Source organism: Prionailurus viverrinus, chromosome D4, assembly GCF_022837055.1.
Source record: "Prionailurus viverrinus isolate Anna chromosome D4, UM_Priviv_1.0, whole genome shotgun sequence".
Classification (NCBI taxonomy): Eukaryota; Metazoa; Chordata; class Mammalia; order Carnivora; family Felidae; genus Prionailurus; species Prionailurus viverrinus.
Window position 1 is genome coordinate 24,581,277 of NC_062573.1, and position 20,643 is coordinate 24,601,919.

Consider the following 20,643-nt stretch of genomic DNA (forward strand, 5'->3'; position numbering starts at 1 on the left):
AACTCATAGACAGAGATGACATTGTATTGATTAGGGGATCACCCAGTGAGCTGATTACAGACTGCCACAGGTCATTCTGCAAATACCATCAGTAGATGCTGAAGACTATTTTAATGTTAAGGGTTGCTTCTTTGAAATTAGATTTTCTTAGACTTCCCGCTGTACTACGTCCCTCATTTCTACTCTGATCATAGAAGTTACTGCATATTTGATTTTAATGTGGTCATTTGCCTATGACTTGAGGAAATTCAACCCTTTTTCCTACAGCGGGGAAAAAACAGGATTAATGAAAACCAAGAGTTTAGAGCATGCCATATTCTGGACTTCACTTTCCCAGTTGTCAGTTCTGTAGGTTCTCACTAGTATCACAGCTTGTTTCAATACCGGCTATGATCACACTCGGGAGTTTTATCCTGGCTCCCATGAAGATCTAATCAGAGGTAGGAATATATATAGGTATATTCCTACCTATACCCATATACACACTCATCCCCATATCTATAGTCATTATCCACACCACCTCAGACATTTTTATAAAAGTCCTAGAAGGACAGATATAGAACATGCCTTAATTATTTCTTATCATGAATGCTAATAAAACTATTTGTTTTCCAAACTTGGAAAGGCAGAATCAGATGGATTCTGCCTTCCAACCTTGTTTTCCAGAATCTGATGGATTCGATTGCCCATACTTCGTAGAGTTCCCCACATAACAAAATTATACTGGATGGGAAATTTTTGTCAGGAAATTTGATTATTTCTAAATTCATTTTATTGGTGTCCCCTGCTGGGCCCCCACATGCTCCCCTGATTCAGTTAAAGGGTATATGACAATAGCTGGTGACTATGACAATATATGTCCAGAGGGAATCTCAGATAAATATTGTGTAGGGGGAAAAAAATCTAAGTTGAAATCATTTGTAAGACAATAAGTACTGCTTCACTTTAAGGATGAAAAATTTGACATGGCACTACAATTAGGCTCGGTTTCTGTACTTCCTGGAAAATCCCTAAAGAAACCGTTGCTTTTAAAAGTTGATGCTTTCCTAGCTTAGTTTATTTTATCAAGTGTGTCCATCTGTGGTAAGGGTAGTAGGTTTTACCTGCGGGCGAGGGTTCAGTTCAGCATGCTTTTATACTCACCTATGAATCTTATGATCCTTCGGAGTAAGGGGTTCAGGTAACAGCATTCTCCGGTCAGGATTGTTTTCTCCTGGGCAATTAGAGATTCTCTGGTTGACTTTATGAAATACATGGATATCTCACCAATAAAAATCTGGAGAAAGAATGTTTAAGAAATGTCAAGTTGGAAAGCTGTCTGACAAAAGAGACCAGTTGCCTTAAAAAACAAAAACTTCTGAAGCTCCAAATGCTTTTAAAAGATGTCATGTTGCAGAGATGGAGAGTTAAATCATAATTTGTACTTAATTCTTCAAAAGAATTAGAGGTGGCAATAACTGATAATTTCAGCTAGGTTTCAGGCTATATTATTAAATTCTAAGGTCATAAAAACATAAATGGAAATAGTGAATTGCAGTAGGAACTATGATAAGGCTCACTCACACTGGGACTGAATTTTTTTCATGTTTATTTATTTATTTTGAGAGACAGAGAGAGAGACAGAGAGGGAGCAAGCATGAATGGAGGAAGGGCAGAGGGTGAGGGAGAGAGAGAGAATCCCAGGCAGGATCCTCACTGTTATCTCTCAAACTACGAGACCATGACCTGAGCTGAAATCAAGCGCCCGACGCTCAATCGACTGAACCACCCAGGTGTTCCTGGGATTGATTTTTTTAACTGAATGTGTGAGTTGCAATGAGAAATGACTGGGACAGCCCCATGTGCCTAACAAGGCATTATAAGCACACATAACAATAAATTATTACCTTGTTACATGGCAACACATTATTCACCTGATAAATCTTTACTTGAATATATTGGCTTGAGCTTTACTTCTCTTACTGGTTGACTGTCTCTTTATAACTGGTACCTTGGTACCTCTCTCTCGTTATCTTGAACTAATACATATATATTACTATATACATTATAATGTCTTTGTGTAGGCTGTAAACTCTCTGAGGACAGGGACCACAACCTATGTTTCTTGATTACTCTTGTAGTACTCAGCATAGTATATTCTTATTTAAAATAAGGAACTGACGGGGGAGGGTGGCTGGGTGTCTCAGTTGGTTAAGTGAGTCTTGATTTTGGCTCAGTTCATGATCTCATGGTTGTGAGATTGAGTCCCCCATCAGGCTCTGTGCTGAGTGTAGAGGCTGCTTGGGACTCTCTCTCTCCCTCGCCCTCTCCCCCTCCCCGACTCAGGCTTGCTCTCTCTCTGTCTATCTCTCAAAAAAAAAAATAAGGGGAACTAGCATGAGGTAAGTTGTCACCAACTCTGCCACAAGTGAAGACTGAGAACCACCAACAAAGAATAAAAAGTTACTAATTACCATCATCTATTGAAAAGTATGTGTCAGGCACTTCATCATAGTATTTTTCATGCTTGTAAGATTCCTAGTATAAGTATTATTACCCTTGCTTTGCTGGGAAAGATAGAACATTCAGGACCTTCCAAAGCATACAATTGGCATGTGGGGGCACTGGGACTGGTATCCAGGACAACTAAATTCTAAAGTCCACACTTTCCACCACATCACATGCCATTTTTATTTTCCTAATCCCAATTTCAACATTTTCCCAGAAGAATGTGATCCTATAGATGTTCTTCTTTGCTATGTACATGCTTATGGTGTTAGATAAACTTTATCAATACGTTAAGAATTCCCATTCCTTATATTCCTTCCGTCATTATGGAATAGATGGATAAAGGTGGCAACATCATGAATGGCACAGGGTGTGGAAATGAAACTATAAAATTATAAAATTGGAACCATTTACAGATATTTTCCCTTTTATGATCTAGGACGCCAAAGGTCTCAGTGCTTGGCCACACATAGTCAGTGTTGGAGGCAGCACTAGAATGTGGCCTTTACACATAATTCCATGCACAAGTGTTATCTTGATTGTACAAATGTAACACCTGAGGCACAGAGGGATTCAATAATTTGTCTAAGGTCAGAGCTAGTAAGTCACAAACACTGGCTCTGAAGCCAAGAAGACCTGGCTCCATGGTCTTCATCTCAACTGCTTACACTTTTACTAAGTAGTGACTCAATAAAAATATTTGTTGCATCTGTGTTTAATGTTGAGAAACATAGAAAACAAAACAAGTTAAGCGTAATATGTTTTAAATACTGAAAAACTCAGATGCTATTAAAGTACAAGACAGAATGGTGTTGTGGAAATAGCACTAGAGGCAAGTCAGAAGGAGGTGGGAAGTTGGCAGGAGTAGACAGTATTTGGGGTCAGACAGGCACACAATGGCATGTATCACTTTGGCAGGTGGCGTCGAAGTATGGTTGTTCCGAGTTAAAAATATTTTGTGCCTAATGTCCCTTGGAATTAACAATGAGATGATGCTCTGTCATGTACAAATATCTGAATAGCTTTAAGAACTCAGCCCTCCTTCTTTTCCAGTAAGACCTATCTCTGCTAAAATAAGGTGCCAAAGGGTTTTTGTTTGTCCTTACTGTACGTGATGGAAGCGTATTGTTGGTTTTTTATCTCAGTGAACAGATGGGGATGGATTCATGCATGCTTGGATACATGAAACAGTATTTCCTTGAGGGAGTTTTCTCTGATTCCACAGACTAGCTCAGGCATTCTTGTTATACGTGAATTTCTTACCTTGCGTTTCTCTTTTCTATTTCTTATCAGAAATGGTTACATATTATTATTGTTGTTCTTTGTTATGGGATGTCCTGGTATTCTTGGTTACTATCCCCTCCCTACGGCATCCCCCGGCTTAGCCCAGTGTAAGGTACATCATAGTTATTCAATGTTGAATGAAGCACACCAGATTAAGGAAGGTCTTTTGGAACACAGGTGTAATGAGGTAGACTATAAAGAACAAAAAATAATTTCTATTATTTATCCTTCTGGACCCAGTGAAAATGTCACTACCCTCCCCAAAGCCTTTACCAGATCCCCTCGGGAAAAGAGACCCTGTCTTGTCATTGCTCCCACAACATGTTATACAGATCTCTCTCCTGACATCTACCCACTTAACTGCAATTATTGTTTGTGTGTCCCTCTTCATTTGACTACAATATCCTTATGGGAAGGACTTGTGCCATTCCTTGTATGGTGCTTAGAACAAGGTCTGGTAGGCTCAATTAATACTTGTTGAATAAACAAAAGATTGAATCTTTAGAGGACCTACTTCTAGGTAGAATCTGACCTTATAGACTCTGACCTCTGACCTTTATTTCTCTGAAGATGAACACTGCAGGAAATTGACAATATGGACCAGAAAACACACAATTCTTGGTGTATTGCTTAAGAATAAATGAAAACTGTGGACCAAGCAATACAAAGTGAATTATCTCTTCTTTTTTTTTTTTTCAACGTTTTTATTTATTTTTGGGACAGAGAGAGACAGAGCATGAACGGGCGAGGGGCAGAGAGAGAGGGAGACACAGAATCGGAAACAGGCTCCAGGCTCTGAGCCATCAACCCAGAGCCCGACGCGGGGCTCGAACTCTCGGACCGCGAGATCGTGACCTGGCTGAAGTCGGACGCTTAACCGACTGCGCCACCCAGGCGCCCCTGTGAATTATCTCTTCTAAACTAAATTCATCATATCCTCATTTTGCATTCAACAGTTTTGGAGAGGGAGAACCCACTCTGCCAGGAATTGTTTTAGCACTGGAGGCATAGCCGTGAACAGATGTCGTGTGTGTGTGTGTGTGTGTGTGTGTGTGTGTGTGTGTGTAGGGAGGGCAAAAAAACTGAATAAATATATCATGTAATGTCATTAAATGACATATGATTACAAAGTAAATGAGGGAAATGGGATGGGGGTGATAAACACATAAGGACAAATATGAAAAGAAATAAGCATTGCTTGCCTTAACCATTTCAGAGGCCCAAAGCATTCTTACTCTACAGGGAAGAGATGTGCACATTCTAGAAATTCTCCATTTAGTGAAACTTTCCACTACTCACACAAGAGGGAAAAGGAGGCAAAAAATGTGTGTAAACATCTACACACAACCTATTCTTGTTAAAAATACACACGTGCATACCCATATACCCACACAAAAATCTCAACAAAATCACTACAAGTCAGGTCAGACCAAACAGAACTTGTCATGCAAAAGGGTATGGGGCCCAAATAAATCCACAAGTAAATCCTAAGACTCTCATGTCAAAGGTAATAATTAGTACAAGGTTTGTTATTATTGGCTGGCAATATTCAAATTCCCGTTGAGCTATGAAGCATAAAAGAAAAAGAAGTCAGAGCAAGGATATCTACCAACTTATATACCCAGTTCAGACAATGCTTGGAATATATTAAGTGATGATAAATATTCACATAAGGAAGAGAGGAAGAAAGTGAGGGAGGAAGGGGGTCATTTTATAACTGAGATAGGAAGATATTTCTGGTTGTCAGTAAAGACTGTGATGGACATAAAGGTTGCTGAAGAAACAATCCAGTTCTCAGACTCCACTGAGTGGGCTGAAGGAAGTGCATTTTTCTGCATTTTACTGACCACACACAGGGTGCTATTTGTCCATTTATTGGGTCCCATAATCTCATATAGGGCCTGATTATGCTTGGAGAGAGAGGGGAAGGGGGAGAGAGAGAGAGAGAGAGAGAGAGAGAGAGAGAGAGAGAGAGAAAATTCTGCTTGATAAGGGAAGGGGTCTCTCTTCTTTCCTGCCAGGCCTCCAGCCCACATTGAGTGCCATTTTGTACATTGTGGCAGATTTAGGACTCTGGTTTTGGCAATGGCTGCGTTCCCCCATCTGTGTCTTTGCCACACACACTCTGCCTCTATCTACCCCTCTGTTCAGAGAGTAAATAGGACATGTGGGACTCACCATGTGCTTGTCCCTGGCTGCCCTATTACGGTCTTTCTGATTGTTGGCTAACAAACATCGTATCACTCACAGCAAATGAGAACACCCTCTGGTGAGAAATGACCAAGGCCAAACTCTAGATCTGGAAATGAATGAACTGCACGTGAATTCCATTGGTGCATTTCTTATCCCCTAGCTCTGCCAGCTACAACCCCACATGACATAAGACATTTAGATAATAGTAAGTATACTTTAAGTAATGAGGATAACTGTTCTAGCTTGATAAAGTTATATTTCAGATATAAAAACCCAAATGGAAAAGAAATAAACAAATAATCCTGGAATATGGTGCATCAGTTGGGTGTGTTATCTCTTAGACCTCGTTTCTTCACAATGTTTCACAGAAGATCTGGTAAGTGATAAATAAAGGATATCAACACACAGTATTTAGGGGACAGTTTTCAGATTTCAAAATATAAACAGTTTGCAGAAAAAAGTCACTGGAAGATGTATGACAATCTCATATTGTAAGGGGGTTTCACTGCACGTTATATGTGGTTGTCACTAAAAAGGGCATCTAGAACTCCTGCAATATATGTTTTGGGTGCACACATATGCTAGTTGTAGCTCTGGTACTTGGCAAGATCAAAGCCATTGCTGTTTCTTGAATGTGGGCTGTAGAGCTGAAAACCCAGCTCTCTCCATTTTTGATGTGTAATTGGGGGGCAAGTAATAATTGAAACTTTCTGAGCCCCAGTTTTTCTTTCTTTTTTTTATGATTTTGAATATGAGGGTAATAGCTATATCAGCAAATAGTTGAGAGTATTAAAAAATGTATGTTAAAGCATCTATAGGTACTCAAGGAATGTTTGTTGTTTTTACTTCCTGGTCTATCTAAGGCCAGAATGTTGAGATTGATTTAAAAAGAATCATTGTCTCTGACTTCGGCTCAGATCATGATCTTGTGGTTCGTGAGTTCGAGCCCCGTGTCGGGCTCTGTGCTGGCAGCTTGGAGCCTGGAGCCTGCTGAGATTCTGTGTCTTCCTCTCTCTCTGGCTCATCCCGGCTTGCACTCTATCTCTCAAAAATAAATAAACATTAAAAAAAATAAAAATCATTGTCTCTAGTCCTGGAGTAAGCAAACATGGTATGATTCTATCTCTGCTCTGTCCGTGACCAGGTATTTGATCTTGAACCAGTCGCTTGACCTCTCTGGGCCTCAGTTTCTCATCTGTTGAACAAGAAGACCTCTAACGTGCTTTTCCAGCTCCAACATCTTTGTCTTTACGACAGGAACTAACAAGAGAGGGCTGATTAAGGGAAACTGAAATCATATAGTTGGGCTTCAATCTCAATTCATTTGGTTAAAGTCTCCACTTTTAAAATCCTATGGGACTCTGCTCTCACCAAGTAATCTACCCTTAAGCAAAATGGAGGCAACCTACTTCAGAGTCATCATGTTGCCTGATATCTCTGTCACTTGGGTTCCTGAAGAATAACAGAGACTGGTGGCCCCCTCTCTGGGATTTCTGTGTAGGACACTCTGAGGAAGAAGAGAGGGTTCTTTGCATACTTCCCAATATTAGTGTCTAAATAGCTTCAGGGCTTTCACTCCCAGGGATTTTTAAGATGCTCCCAACATTCTCCTGAGAGGCTTCCATAGTCATGAGCATTTCCAAGAAAGGGAGACATGCTTTTGCAGTAGATTTTGTTTAGTGGCCCAGGAAATTTAAAATGCACAGATTGTGCTGCCAGCCCTGACTGCCAATGTCTTTACATTCTACTCTAATCCTCCCCAACAAGGGCCATCTATCGACAACCCAGATCTGTGGAGGCATCCTGGTCCTTTCAAATGCTGAGCCCTGGTTGGTTCAAGAGCTCTAGCTTTCTGCTTTCTGACATCCAAGTGTAAGTAAGAAATTCAGCCCTAGACACTTCCTATGCCTTTTAAAGATCAAAGCTTCAATAGAATTAAGGTCATTTGCATGATGGCATTTTGAAAATTGTTCAGCAACTGGGATAAGTGTTTATAGATTGGAGCCTCCCTACTGGTGTTAATCCAGGGGACGCAACTACCCAACTACTCATTGAGAAGGCAGGCTTCAGTTGACACTTGTTATAAAATACCATGTTATGTTATATGACACGTGTTATAGTATAACAAGGTGGTATGCTATATTTCTAAAGCATAGTAGTCTCTTATGTCTTTTTTCCTGGACAGTAGAAATAAGAGAAACTGGAATTTATAGTGGGTTAGGTAAAACACTGCTCTCAATAAAAAGTAAAATGCATTGTGATAACTAACTGAATTGACCAGCATATATTTTTAGGCAAACAGTCTTTTCAAGAAGGAAATTATCAAAGCTCCTTAACACAATCATCACCAATCATTGGAAGGGACATCTCAAAGAGAGTAAGCAAATCGCTCGCTGGGATGACGTCAGGAGAAGAAATAATCTGTTAAAGAATTGAGAGCACTCACATTCAGCATAGACAGAAGATGGGGAAATGAATTTTTTATTTAAAAAAATCCACAACAATTAATGGGTATATCTATAAACCTTTCCCAGAAAAAAGTGTAATTGTAAAGACTAAGTACACTAGCTTCAGCAATAACAAAATGAAGGACTCATGGTAAAAAACAAAAAAGAAGTCACGTTATAATATACAAAGGGAAAAAGATGTGAATTATAAAGTGTTAAAAGGGGCTTCAACAGACGAGATTGTTCAGAGCCTGGAAGAGGCAGATTATGAGGCACTGCAAGGTCCCACAATGTCTCTTTTGCTTCAGCAGCTGCGTCCCACACCAGTCAGCCAACAGACTTGCATTTAGTGAGAGCCCACTCTGTTGCACACTGTGCTTTGGGCTTTTATATTCACTCCAAGAGCTTAGGGTCCGGAAACCTCCCAAATGAAGATTCACAATTTCCTCCAAATTGTGCCCTTCTATCAAATTGTGTTTGTCTCTTCCTTTTCCTAGGAAATTCTAGACTAGTCTTATGTATGTGTGCGTGCACACTTGCATGCAAACTGCGAGCTGTTTCCATTCTCTTGGGCTAGGCGTCAAATGTTTTGCAGCTTCAATACTAAATACTCCCCTGTCACTTTGTTGTGAGGCCAAGGAAAGTGTTTAATGGCCATTTCCTCATGCCTTGTGGTACTGGGGCTGAGGTAAAATAAAAGTAAATCAGATTCTCCACTGAGTTAAATCCTCTTATCCAAACAGGCTCCCTGCCCTTAACTCTGAGCATACAAGTTTATTTAGGAGGCCAGAGGCAGTAGTCATCCAGGGTTTCCACACTGGTTAGAATGCACCCTGCAGATCTCTGGGAAGCGTGGGTTACCACTTTTGGCTAAACAGTTCTGGACATAATAAATTGCCCAAGCTCTAACCTTTCCTGAAGATCTGAGACAGCACTGGCCTGTCCCTGTACAGTTTATCCCATGTGGCCTCGCCTCAACATGATGCTGATCTCTTCTGACAGCAGAGCACAAAAGGAGAAATGGGAAATGACAGGTCAAACACTTGGCAGAGTCTTTTCCCTTGTGCATTTCTTGTGTGTCCCTGTAGTCGTGAGTGGGATTGTTAATGTCCAGACACACAGAAGTGTAAGGTGCTAGGTTTTTCTAAGGCTAATGTGCTTCAGAATGCACAGAAAACCAAGGACAAGTCCAGGTTGAGCTACTTTTTTGAAAATTGCCATTAGTTAATGTCACACAAGTCACCCCAGCGGGATCTTGCCTTTTTTCTACTCCAGTGAAAACAGGAAATGGATTTAAGGAGGAATAAACAACAGAAACTCTATGCAGTTCTGTGAAACACCTGACCAGGCACAGAATATAAAACCAAACTCCAGAAAGAAAGGTGAGATTTGGGGATTGGGAATCTGACTTGTGGAGCTTTCCAATCAGAATGCCTTTTTTTTTTTTTAAGCTTTCATGGAATATTAGATCTAGAAAGATCTCGGAGATCACTAGCCTAACCCCTCCTTTTATTTACAGATGAGAAATCCAACCCATAGAGGGAACATGATGTACCAGAGGCCACACAATTATTGGAGGCAAAGCCGTGACTGGGATTCTTGCCTCTCATGACATATGAAACCTGAGATAGGAGGACTCTGCAGTGTGAAGGGAATGAAGGATGTGCACTCAGAAGCAGGGGCTGTGCTGAGCTTGACACTTGGGATCTTGATCCCAGTGGCCCAACAAAGGCTGCTCTCGGACAAGCCATACCTCCCTAGAATGGGACAGAAGAAATGAACACAGTTCCTTCCTCCCAGAAAAATTTCCTGAACATCAGAAGAGCTCTGTTTTCTAAGGATAGAAACCTTAGAGGACCTTTTTTTCAGGTCTTAGGGGAACACCCAGCACTGTCAGCAGGGTTCCGAGGCCACAGGGCTCTCTGCCATTAACCTGTCAACTGTAATCAGTTTTGGCTCCTAGCAGTAACCCTCATTTGGGAGGAAAATAAAAGTGGAACCAAATGGGTGGCTATCTGTCCAGTAACATACAGAACTAGCTGGAACTTCAGCAAATTAATTTGGCTAAGTCTCAAGGTTCTCAACTCAAAAATGAAGGGAATTTGAACCACACCCTTTCTCTATGTTCTTTGGGATGTCTCTTTTCTATTTCACTGGGATGCTGGGAGGATAATTAGGCAAGGACTACAGAATATAATAAATTAAAAGATGTCATTCTTATAATCATCATTTATGGAATATTCCTCAGCTTGTATCTTAGGGACCTGCTAGCATTACTGGTCACACTTTTCACCCAGAGAAGCAAAGAAATGGAAAGTGTTCCATACTTGAGAGCTAGAATAGAGCTGTAGGTTAGGTTCTTAGTCCTTAGCTCACTGTTCATTTACCATACCCCTTGACTTTGTCATTTGGGGAAAAGGAACAGTTTCTGCTAAAAACCTTAAAAGCAAAGAGGTATCATTTTTGCCCAGAGAGAGGAGAAAGTTCTCCACAAAGTTCTGTTTTCCTATTTTTGTTTTTTGTTTTTGTTTTTGGCCATGTGTGTTTTTGTTCATTAGAGTTGCCATTTTTAAGTCTTATTAAAAATTGGCCTTTTCATAATTTTTGCCAGAAGAACGGGAGTATATAATGTTTTAAAAATGTATCTTTTGACTTGAAAATACTATACATTCATGTAGAATTTGGAAAGCAACATATAAAAGTATAAAAGAGAAGAAAAAAATTAACTGTACCATTAGCACTCATAGATAATAACTGTACATTTTTAGTTTAGTTTATTTAGTAGTTTAGTTTATTTCTTACTAGTCTTTTTATATATAACTTTGGGATTATACTTGCAACATACACACAAGGTATCTTCTTGGAGTCATTAAATGTTCAGACCCACAGACAACCACATGCTACATTTGGCATTGGTCTACTTGGAAGGAACCATAGCTCGCCAGCAGGGAAACATCACGTGCTCCTTTCCAGCACGTGTCCTCACAGTGGTCCAGCAGAGCAGTATAGCTCAGGTGCAAGAGATCATAGACATATCAGAGGATGAAGGAGCCACTGTGGCTTAAAAGCCTCATGCCCTGTAGGAGTCAGCATATGGTGTAGCAACTCCACAGACATAGCTTCCAAGGTCCCAGAGTCATTGCACTTAGAAGTCATAGCATGGCACCTCCTCGGGTAATTATAGTTCTCTGAGTCCAGATGCAATTCACCAATCAGGGGTTAATTTGGCCTAGCAACACAGTTGATACATACCACCTTTTTCCTTTTTCTAGGGAAATAGACCCAGAAAATTAAGATATGGTCAGATTCTCTTGTGAAAGGGAGAAAGATTTTATACGCAATAGTATATACAATTTTTTTAGCCCTTAAAAAAAATCTTAATATTAAATCAAAAACATGTTTCATTGCTACTAAAGGTGTTTCAAAAACACGACTGCCTCACAATGTATTTATACAAGCCCCTAGTACTGTGTATTTAGCTAGTTCCAAGTTTTTCACGGAAACTATTGCCTAAATGAACATCCCCAAAACACAAATCCTTGTATTTATATAAAACTGATCATTTCCTTAACATAAATTCAGGGAATGGAATTACTGGCTGAGTCTGAAGTTTATCAATTCTTAATACATCTTTGACAAGCTACGCTTTAAAAAGAAAATAGCAGTCTACTCTTCAACTAGAACTGTATGAAAGTATCTACACCTTCAGCAACAAGGCTCTCTGTCTTTAAAACATTTGGAAAATTTATAGGGGAAAATGCTGTACTTGTAAAAACTACTTTTCTTTGGATAATTGATGAGTTTAGAAATGTTTACATGCACAGTCATTGTTTTGTTAATTGTCTATTCTTGCCCTTTCCCATTTTTATTTTGGGAAGCTCATTTTCTTAAGTATGAAGGATATTTACATTTGAGTCCTATATGCTGTAAACTTTTTGCAGTCTTTACTTTTTCTTTTGTTAGAAATGCTCATTTCTAGGTAGACAAATCTATCAATCTTTTTCTATATGCTTGCATCAATATTTGAAAGTGAGATTGTTTTTGCTATTGGGGGTGCTTTTGTGGGTGTGCATGCACACTTTCTAAGTGTTTAAAATCCATATTTTCTTGCTTTGTAATGTGCACTAAAAAGCTTTTTGTTTATTTTTAGGGCCTGGAACATTTTATAGAATTATGACTTTTCCATTCCTTGAAAGTTTGAAGGAATTTATACTACAGCTATGTGTCCTCAGTATATTTTGTGAGATAAATTTTAGACATGTTTAAAAAGTTTATTCTATCTTTATTCACTATTCAGATTTTCTACATCTTTTTAGGGCATTGTTAGTAAATTACCTTTTCATAAAATATTACCAATTTTATTGAGGTGCAAGCACTTACTGGCACAGAATTGTAAATACAATTCAAATAAAAATACCATATAGACTTCTATAGGTTTATGTATTTTTCCTTATATGTATGTGTTTTAACTTTTTTTTTCTTTTTACTCCTGCCTTTCTTATATTAGACTATCTAGGGGGTTGCACATTCTACTTTTCTAAGAATTAGCTCCTGATCTTATTTATTATTCTATTGTTTTCTGATTCACTAATTTTTTTTACCATAATTTTTAATAATAATCTGTCTCCCTTGCTTTACTTAGTTTTTTTTTTTTTTTTATGACAAAGACTGTAATTCCAAGAAGTCAATACAGGAGAGCCTAGGCAATGGTATATCCTGGGACTAGGGAGAAAAGAGGAAAATAAGTTAGGTCAACGGATCACTTCGCGTCATGTCTGAATACACAAGAACATGATATGCTTCTGAGACAGAAAGAAACCAGGATGTGAATCTAGATGAAGCTACGGTTCCAGGGTTTCCAAGTGGAATCTCATTCCCTTTATGTAGAGGAAGTTGCTCTGTGATCCTGAAGACGATGAAGAACAGTTTCCAGCCAGGCTCTTTGCTCCCCTACGTCTAAACACTTAGTACGTGCCAGGCACTGTGCCGAGTCATTCGTACGAACCATCTCATTCAAGTCTCATGACAACTCTATGAAATAGGGAGTCATATTCTCCCTATGTTTCACGGTGGGGGGTAGGGTGGGGTGGCCAATAGAGTGACTCGCCCAAAGTCACATAGACAGGATGTGAATCCAGCTGTGTCAGACTGCAGAGCTTGCGTTTTTAACCACTCTGATACACCACAGTTTTATTACCCCGACCTTAATTGCAACAGCATGGTCTTATCATTTAAGGGAGGGTTTGCTGAGCCTAGGATCAATGATCAAAACGAACTTAAAGTCTATGACTCATTATACCCATGTTATTTCTTCTCAAAATCCCATCCATTTCTCACCTTAAAGCAAGCAGATCACTTGCATAGAAAACAATACTTGAACTGAACGTCTGAGCGGTCAGTATATTTCTCAGCATGCCAGTCAATATTACCAAAAGAAAGGGGAAGGGAGAGAGTTGGGGGAGGCAGCTATTAGAAGAGAAAGGTGGGGGGGAATGATAACCGAGATTACATCCCAAAGAATCTGACCGCATAGCATGTTCAGACATGCTACACAAAGTCTTTTAAAACACAAAGTCATTTTAAAAATTGAAATTAAAATGTCTAAGGATTCAATCAATTTACCAGATGATACAGGTCTGTGAATTTTATACTTTTGAAATGGTTTCCCTTGAGCATGGTCCGGCCATTTTTTTTTGCCCCCTCATGCGAGAGAAGAATGAAATAGAAGGAGGGTAAATTTGCAACTGAATTGAATGTGATATAATGTGAACGTGGCCAGAGCCACCAAGAATGAATGACAGCAAACTTCAGGTCAGGTGATTTCTCTCTGGAAGTTCAGTCAGAACAGCAGGAGACACAAGCCCAGGGGATTCCATTCCACTCTGGTCCGATTCTTTCCATCAGTGCCGGCATCTACATTCAAGACGTCTCCTGAATAGACCCAATTCGCTGCATATTTTTTCAAGAGCACAGTAGCTGTTCTTAACATGTTAGCCAATCATGCCCGTCAATTTATGCCATTCACACATACTTTAAAAATGTGTGTGTGTGTGTGTGTGTATATATATATATATGTGTGTGTATATACATACATATACGTATATATATGTATAATTCAGATACCAAAAGGCAAAAGCCACCTATAAAAGACGAGACCCATGTTCATGAGATTTTTATGCAGAACTCCATTCACTGTTTTGGCTGAAACAGGACACCCCCGTTCCCTGCACCCCCCTCCTCCCCCGTTAGACTGCTGGTGAATGCCCAGGAAGGGAGGAAAGAGTAGAAAAGGCAGACAGGAAATGTTATTTAGTATCTGACAGTAAAAAAGGAAGTCGATTCTGTACTTACAATAGCAGTCGGAGTGGCAGCCAGCACACAATAGAGCACCAGAGGGGTGATGAAGCTTTCTTCCTCTGTCCCCGGGTAAGGCTTCATTAAGTCTCCGTCCTGACAGAAGAATCCTTGGATATGCACCTGAAAAGTGTCAGTGCATTCGAAGTAGTAGGCAAGCAGCACTGTCCCAGCCATGATGACAAGCTGAAAATACAGCATGGCCACACAGAGACATTAGCAGGTCTTCGGAGCCGCGTTTGCCCCTCAGAGCACACTCCCTCCATCACCCCAGCAGCTTTCCTCTGTTGGTATTGGCGAGTGTGTGCGTGCCTGGCTCAGCGTGCTCTGGGCTCAGGGAGGGTGTGCTTGCTTGTCTGCCTTGTAACATCTGTTCTAGAAACCTCCCAGAAAATAATTAACGGCTCCCATCTGAAAGGCAGACCACAGCAAGGCTTATAGAGAGACCCAGCTTCTGCTGCCACCCTCTCAGAGGAAGCACGGGAGCCAAGGTAATATTTCCATTCAGGACAGAGGTGAAAAGTCAAAGGGCAGCGGCATAAGAATTGGCAAGATGTAGATGTGAGAGCTGTTCGTGAGAAAGCTCATGAAATAGTAGAGATAAACTTGCCTTATTATAAAATGTTAGAGGCAGGTAAATCATGAATGAATAAACCAATGCACAGGAAAGCTAAAACCTGGAAAGGTTGAGGCAGGTTTTCAGAACCACACCCTTCATTATTGGCAGGGAGGAACACAGTACAGGCGGCCTGTATCGGTCACGGCTGTTACCTTTTCCAAAAAGGTTTTATGTTTATTCCAAAATGCTTTCCCCCAGTAAATCCAGGACTTTCCTGATAACATCTTATTATAGACACAGATCGTTCCTAAGGTTTAGACATAAAAAGGGACATAATTATCCTTTAATTCTGACTCCCGAATGTCCCAGACACTCACTGAGGTTTAGATGTAGCCTTTCGTAGGTATGAGAGGTTGAGCGAATACAGAAATGTCGACATTCGTTGTCTCATTCATATTTGGAAACACCAAAGTACCAGGATAAGATGGTTACAAAGGTAGATAGAAAACAGATTTTTGAGGTTATGAGACTACAGAAAATTAAGCTGAAAGGGTTCTTGGAGATATTCCCGTCTCAAACCTTTATATTTCATAGATGAGAAGGCTGAATGGGGAACTGATCACTGCTGAATTATCCAACAAGTAAGCTAAACATGTACTTAGGTTGAGAATCAGCAAAGTAGGGAAACTAAAATGGAGAAAAAATATCTTAAAGTGTTGTTTTTTTAAAAAAGTATCAAAATAATCATTATGGAATAAAATCAGAACTTGGGAGGACATGTTTGTACATCGTTTATGGCTTAAAATTGTTTTTACTTGGAAGTACCTATGGGTCAATGAGGGAGAAGGAAAAGTTTAGGAAATCTAAAGTTCTAAATCTAAAGCTGGAATCTTAAAATCTAAAGCTGGAATAGCCCTGGAATAACTAACCTAAGGTCATGATAGCTAGTTTGTGTAAGTCTGGGACTAGAAACCCACATTTTCTGATCCTCAGAGGAAAAAAAAATACCTGTATTATGGCATCAAAATTTCGTTCTACACAAAAGCCTGGAGAGTTACGGGGCGGAGGACAGGCTCGACTCTAACGGCAGTCTTACCTATTTCATATCCATTTCTTTAGCCACAACATAGCAGAGAAGCCTTATACTCTGCCCACTCTCTGAAACCAGGCACAGCCTCTACTTCCGGGAAATTATTTCTTCAGTTTCTCCTTCTTGTAGCTGAAAGCATTCAGAAACTCCTATCCATTCCGCTATAAAGGTCTTTTACCTTTTGGCCTCATCCATTGCCACCTTCCTTTACCTTCAGGTAGGTCGTAGATCATACTTTCCGTTTGTTGTCCTTCATACACGACTTCTCTCTGGTTGTATATGAATGATATTTTACCATCTGGCATTTTCTGTCTCTCTTCCCCAGAGGACCTGCTGTCACAACTTCTGACCATCTAGTAATCTCTGGACACTCCTGTGTGTTTCTCTGCACCTGAAGTTATTTCTTGGCACCACATGTAAATCACCAGTGCTCAGGCCAGCCATCTCTGCCGTTTCAGCACTTTGTTTCTTTTCTCTTTAGCCACAGAGAGATTTGGATTAGTATGTTTCCCGTAAGAGTGAGAGAGAGGTACTCCAAAGCTGCCCTTGCTAACAGGTGTTCCTGTTGGCTGCTAGTTTATGAAGTCAAGGCCACGAAGTTTCTCTTTTGTGCTTCACTGGTCAACTGAGATGACCTGATGGGAAGGAACCTAGCCAGCTGACCTGAATGTTCTGGAGCTGAGAACACACTGTGATTGCAACAGTGTTGGGACTTTACCTCCAGGGCTACCTGTGCCTCCTGCACAGGCCTGATCTGGGATTTCTTTGTATATCCTCCATGTGGCTGGAAACATATTTCTGTCTCTTGGCCTCATCAGCCCTTGGGGAATAACTGCTTGGAGAACAGGCAGGATCTATGGGAGCTTTTGGATAAAACAAAACCCAAAAATGGCAGCTAGCCCCCTCTATTGAGGACAAGTGTCCTATTTTACTGGGTGCCTTTGTGCTGCCACCTCCATTTGAAAAAGGTCAAGATGAAAGTGAAGTAAACAAAAGCAAAAACATACGTAGGTAAAACGACTCATTAGAAAAACGTAGAATAGAAACTTTTAGAACATAGACTGTCCTAACTTCAAATACATCAAAATCAACAATAATGACAACAACAAAAAAGCTAAGGTCAATATGCCCAAATGTGAAATCTATAGAACAAACCTTGAATAACTGCCTGGCCAATTGAATCCTGGAAGCAACATTCAGAGAGAACTGAATTAATGCACAAATCAGTTAATTGCAGGGCATAAAGTAAAGAACAGAGAACCTGGGAGGCTCAGGGGAGTAGAGGTAGGTGGGAACTTTGGAGCCTCCTGGACAGAACGGACCTATCAGCATAAGTCTGTTTACTCTGATCCGACTCCCTGACCAGCCAGAAACCCCTGCTTGTCATTTTCAAGTAATCCCCAGACTCCCTGGAGAGTCCCCAGTTATGCCAGTTAGAGATGCACAGAAGCAAAAACAGAACAATTCGGATCTTGATTTCTAGGTTTCCTTTCTATTGAACATTCTCTCATGACCACATATCAAAAAGAAGCTTTGCGGGGCGCCTGGGTGGCGCAGTCGGTTAAGCATCCGACTTCAGCCAGGTCACGATCTCGCGGTCCGGGAGTTCGAGCCCCGCGTCAGGCTCTGGGCTGATGGCTCAGAGCCTGGAGCCTGTTTCCGATTCTGTGTCTCCCTCTCTCTCTGCCCCTCCCCCGTTCATGCTCTGTCTCTCTCTGTCCCAAAAAAAGTAAATAAACGTTGAAAAAAAAAATTAAAAAAAAAAAAAAAAAGAAGCTTTGCATTTACTGCAGGAACAGAAATGCTGTGCTGGTTCTGCTTCCCTGAACAGAGAGGTCCGCCTTGCAGCTCTGATGACGGTGCACAATTAGCCATCAGCATCCTCCCTTCTTCCTCTCTGTCCTGGGCCGTGATTCATCGCCGTCTAGGTTTGTGTCACTGGTGCCAGCTGGCACACTCACCATCTCTGTTGCTTTCTCCAGCCCCATTTAGGGATGCATGGAGGGAGGCCATAATGTTGATGTCACATGAGCAGATGGCGAGGCTGTGCTGGACCCAAGTGCTGGTGGAGGGCTGATATCGGTGTGAAAGGCGCAATTATGGCTGTGGGGGGAAGGAGTTCATGTACCAGGGGTTTTCCTCAGCTTCAGTTCCCAAGAATGACAATCCGATATTCAAAAACGCATCAAATCCTGACCCATCCGCAAGGATTCAGAAGGCAGAAGACAGCAATATCTGAAATTCTGCCTCTCAGGGTTGAGAGACCTGTGTTTCTATCCTCTGCTGATTAGAGAAAAGTGATTACTGGAAAGAATGGTAATGAAGAAGGTCACAAAGCTGGGGGCAAAGGCTGAGATGACAGTACATTTTCCTTTGGTCTGTCAAGTCTGGGGCAATTGTGGACCACTAGTTTACATGACCTGACACAGGCCACAAGAGTGGGGGAACACGGGGTGCCTGGGTGGCTCAGTCAGTGTCTGACTTCGGCTCAGGTCATGATCTCGCGGTTCATGGGTTCAAGCCTTGCACTGGGCTCTGTGCTGACAGTGTGGAGCCTGTCTGGGATTGTCTCTCTTTGCTTTTCGCTCTGCCCCACCTCAAAATAAATAAATAAACTTAAAAAAAAAAGCAGTGGGGGATCAGGTAATGATGGTATGACTCATGAGAGTGAGTGAGTGTGAGTGTGTCTGTTGTGCAGGAGCATGTAGGCAGACTTGTGAGGTTGGACAATGAGAGGGCTGGTATCTGGTCTAGAGTGTTTGGGCATATCTGAAACCGGGGAAGCCTAGTCTAGGTGACCAACCATCTCAGTTTGCCCAGGATTGAGGGGTCTCAGGGTGCATGGGACCTTTCAGTGCTAAAACCAAGATAGTCCTAAACTAATTGAGGTGCTAGGTCACTCCACCAGAGGCAACAAATGTTTCCCTCTCCAAAGAGGTTTCTCATTCTGGTTTTGCCAGGACCTATCAAGACTATTGCAAATTAATCAGTCAACCCACAACTGTTTGTGGGAGCCGCCCCTATGTTCAGTCCCGAACTAAGTGCTGTGAAGGTGCAGAATTCTCAGACATGCTCTCTAACGTCAAGTAGTTTGTGATCCAGCTGGGGAGCGCTCACCAACACAGGAAACAGACAATGGTCTATAGATCTGTAGGAGGGGGTCAGCTAATCCCGAGGTGGGGTTTGCACATGGCTGCCTGTGCCTGGTGAGCTGGTAGGGAGGGAGTCGGCAGAGGAGTAGGTAAAGGGCTGAGGCCTGGAGAAAAGAGCACAAGGGGATGGACAGGGCAGCATGGTGTCTGTTTAGGGAATTGGTTTTGACTAAGCCCCCTGGACATATGTGCAATTCCAAAGAGAGAGGGGATAAAGGAAACTCAGCAGAAGGAACACTGCATCAGAGCTTAGATGATAAGATTCAGCAGGGTTGCGATGCAGAAGCAATGTCTTAGGACCCCAGGGAAGAGTACACTTTAAGGACTCACATGTTTTTCATATTAAGAGAGAGCAAGCCAGGCACAGGTGTCACTAGCGGCACACAAGGGCTGGGGTGGGAAACCCGCAGGTGGCGTGAATGGAAGTGGGAACTGAGGTAGTATGCTGGAGGGGAAAGGTGACAAAACCGGTCTTGAGCCCTTGTGAGACCTCCTGGGCACCTCTACACGTAGGTGTGATCCTTTGAGAGGGGATGGAAGTTCCCCACAAATAACAGAGGCAAGAGCCAAGAAGGAAGGGGAGGAGATGGTGATGGAAGGGTGATGATATATATGATGCATATGTCCCAGGAACGGCTCTAAGAACGTCACATAAATTAACTCTTCTTCTGCCCAGACACCCTGTGTGGTAGGCATGTTATTATTTCCATCTTGCAGGTGAGGAAACAGAGGCACAGAGAGATAGCGTGAATTGTATAAGGTCACACAACTCACAGGGGCGAACCCAGGATGATTACTGTAAATATGACACATCTTTCCACACAACCTTAAGCGGCCAGGGGAAAATGAGGTCACGAGTTTAAGGTGGCATGACATCAAGGGGTAAACTATGTGCTGCACTCTTGAGTCCTTTCTTCAAAGGCTTCCTAGTGTCAGTTTCCTCATCTGCAGGAAAGTAAATAACTAACTCATAAATATGCAATGGGACACGTTTATGTATTCTCAGTTTGTTCCAAAAAGGAGTTTCATCAACATTCATCAAATGAAGTGTGCAAGCATCAGTGAGAAGGTGGAACA

At 41.3% G+C, this 20,643-nt stretch overlaps 1 protein-coding gene across 6 annotated transcripts in view; it reads right to left on the minus strand.

Annotated features, from left to right (window-relative positions):
- Nucleotides 1-20,643, minus strand: part of PLPPR1 (phospholipid phosphatase related 1) — a 327,145-nt gene that overhangs the window by 30,825 nt on the left and 275,677 nt on the right. For all 6 annotated transcript variants that reach the window (XM_047830313.1, XM_047830317.1, XM_047830312.1 and 3 more), the window contains 2 exons: nucleotides 14,763-14,951; nucleotides 1,144-1,276 (listed from right to left, as the gene is read on the minus strand). In XM_047830313.1, the coding sequence (XP_047686269.1) occupies nucleotides 1,144-1,276; nucleotides 14,763-14,951 (322 nt within the window). The remainder of the gene's footprint in view (nucleotides 1-1,143; nucleotides 1,277-14,762; nucleotides 14,952-20,643) is intronic.